This window comes from Onychostoma macrolepis, chromosome 22 (genome assembly GCF_012432095.1).
Source record: "Onychostoma macrolepis isolate SWU-2019 chromosome 22, ASM1243209v1, whole genome shotgun sequence".
Classification (NCBI taxonomy): domain Eukaryota; kingdom Metazoa; phylum Chordata; class Actinopteri; order Cypriniformes; family Cyprinidae; genus Onychostoma; species Onychostoma macrolepis.
The window spans coordinates 4,595,913-4,598,655 of record NC_081176.1 but is presented as its reverse complement, the minus strand read 5'-3'; the positions used below and the strand labels follow the sequence as shown (position 1 = coordinate 4,598,655).

General features: G+C 37.4%; 1 protein-coding gene across 1 annotated transcript; it reads left to right on the top strand.

Annotated features, from left to right (window-relative positions):
* Positions 1 to 227: 227 nt before the first annotated feature.
* LOC131531360 (ribonuclease-like 3) lies at positions 228 to 986 on the top strand. Its single transcript, XM_058762071.1, has 2 exons — positions 228 to 304; positions 537 to 986. The coding sequence occupies exon 2, from the start codon at positions 540 to 542 to the stop codon at positions 984 to 986; it is 447 nt and encodes a 148-aa protein (XP_058618054.1). The 5' UTR covers positions 228 to 304; positions 537 to 539.
* The last annotated feature ends 1,757 nt before the right edge of the window (positions 987 to 2,743 follow it).

Here is a 2,743-nt window from a genome sequence, read left to right as displayed (position 1 = left end):
GTACACCTTACTTGTCATCCATATAGGGTATTGTCTGACCACTGAGTACTTTGATTGGATGCCCAGTCCATCATGTTGCTTGAATATAAATATGACCCATCTTCCTTAATAAAGTTGAGAGTGTCACGGTAACACATTGGATCTCTCTGTCTGCTTGATCATTCTCCGGGGATCCTGCGCTGCGACTGCTCCACTCCACAGTTGATGACTGCTAGCATCGAGACTATCTGAACACAACTGTTGATTACTGCAAAGCCTCCAGGCAACTGTTAGAACAACGTATTCATTTACCCAGAACAACAAGGTAAGAACTTGATAACTTTACTCAGCAAGTCTAAGATATACAAGAAAATCTGTCTTGGTGCAGATGGAAAAAAGTTCAAACAAAGAAAGACAAAGGGACCATCTATGTACAAAAACGTGCACTGCTGGGTTAAAGTAAAGTAACTGAGATAGGCTATATGAAAGTAAAAACAAACTGCTTTTGTAAGTCAGATGTTAGTAGAAGGTGTTTTGATGTGTGTGTTGTTCACCAGGTCATGGAGATCCATCCGTCTGCTGTGATTCTGCTGCTGGTCTTGGCTGCTTCTTTCACTGCTTTTGGTCAACCAGATGATATAAAGCCCCGTTATCAAAAATTCTTCAATCAACATTTCGGTCCTCATGTGAGCGAGCATGATTGTGACAAAGAAATCAGAAACAGGCAGATCACTGCCTCTGGAACTGCAAATGGCTGCAAAGAAGTCAATACCTTCATACAAGCGAATAAAAATGACATTAAAGCAGTTTGTGGCAGAGGAGGAACTCCACAGGGCAATAATCTGTTTAAGAGCAACCAGCCTTTTCCTTTGGTCACGTGTAAATTACAAAGTGGGCAGAGACACCCAAACTGCCAATATAGAGGGAAGAAGTCCACTCGTTACATTGTTTTGGCGTGTGATCAAGAATGGCCTGTACATTATGATGAGGGCATAATTAATGTATAGAAATAGAGCCTCACAAAGATTTACAATATTTTGCTAATCATTTGTTCATTTCTTCTTTTCTGCCTTTCTTTGTCTTCAAGAGCAAAAAAAACAACAACAAAAAAACAATCTTACAACTACATTTGAAGATATGCAATTCTTCATGCATGTCTCTCTGTGTAATTGTGCTTATCATGTGCATTCTGTTTAGCATTTAAAAAAATAAAAAATAAAAAAATAAATAAATTTAATGGGAGTAGTAAATGTACAAAAAGTTGAGGAAAGAAATACACTGCTGTTTTTTTCCACCTGTCTGTAATCCTCAATAAAACTTCTACCTTTAATAACATCTGCTTGATTGTCTTCCATCTCAACAACACCAATTTGAAGATGAATATCCATAAACTTAATTTTTTTTGTCTTTATACTTCATAGCCAATGTTGGGGAAAGTTGATTTTAAAAGTAATACATTACAATATTGCGTTGCTCCATAAAAAAGTAACTTAAATACTTGTATGGAACACAATGTATTACATTACTCTTGCGTTACTTTCTTCTCATCTGGGCTGGGCTTGCTTGTTTGTTTTTAATATAAATATATATATATATATTTTTAGTAAATTTAAAAATGCTTTCACACCAAAAGTGAAATGAATAAGTCTCCAGCTGAAGGAAATGTAAGTATGTACAGCAGAGAGCGCAGCTCAATCAAACCTTTCAATAGGACAAAGTTCAAAACAAAATTTAAAAAAAAATAAACAAGTTTATCTAAAGCATTGGTCTCAAACTCAATTCCTGGAGGGCCACAGCTCTACACAGTTTAGCTCCAACCAGCTCCAAACCACACCTGCACGGAAGTTTCTAGTTATCCTGAAGACTTTGATTAGCTGGATCAGGTGTGTTTGATTAGGGTTGGAGCCAATGTTCGCTCTAATTTTTTTTTTCTTGCTGAGCAAAACTTTTCTCTATTGGGTGGACATTTCGGCAACCTGAGAAAAACCATTCTTTATACCAGACCTTTGCAGCGTGCACACAAAAAAGTGTGTAACTTTTATCTTTAATGTGCTATTTATATTTGATTTGACCCTTGATGTAACTAAATAATGTACATTTTAGGTTACATGAGAAAACATTTTTACAGTACAATTTACTGGCTGAGTACTGCTGCTACATAGTATAAACAGAGTATGTGCTATCGCGAATCTCGAAAGTGAAAGTGAAACTAAAATACAATCTGGGCATCCACACCTACATACACAACCATGGCAACGACAACGAGCGAAGATGACACAAAAGCATATTCAAGCAAAAGTCAACACGGATAAGTTGTGTGAAACAAGGCAAAATCAACATTACTCACCTATCAAAAAGAAACAACACAACCTTGGCGTCTGATTCGAACCCTTCCTGCTCCTTGAGTTCTCTCCACTGCTGGAAAGCTGCTCTGATATTTATGCGGGTCCTACCTCTTACCTGATCGTAACCCTTCTTTTTAATGTTTTGTTTCTCTGATATCTCTTTTTTTTTTTATCTGCCATCTCTATAGTCGATCTACTAATATCAATCCTGTGCATTCAAATAGAGTGATCTCTTCTCTCTATCAGTACAAGACACGCCCCCTTACTGCTGATTGGCTACAAGTGTTTTGGGACTTGGTCAGACACTGCAGTCAAAAGCGTTTTTCAAAAATCGCTTAGTGCACGTTTAAGGAGCGGCGGGCACTACTTAGGCTAATGTAGATAGCGGAAACCCTGATTAATCCTCTGTTTACCTAAAG

What these genes read in the sequence shown, in the direction of transcription:
- LOC131531360 (XM_058762071.1), top strand. Translation starts at nt 540, where the DNA reads ATGGAGATCCATCCGTCTGCTGTGATTCTGCTGCTGGTCTTGGCTGCT.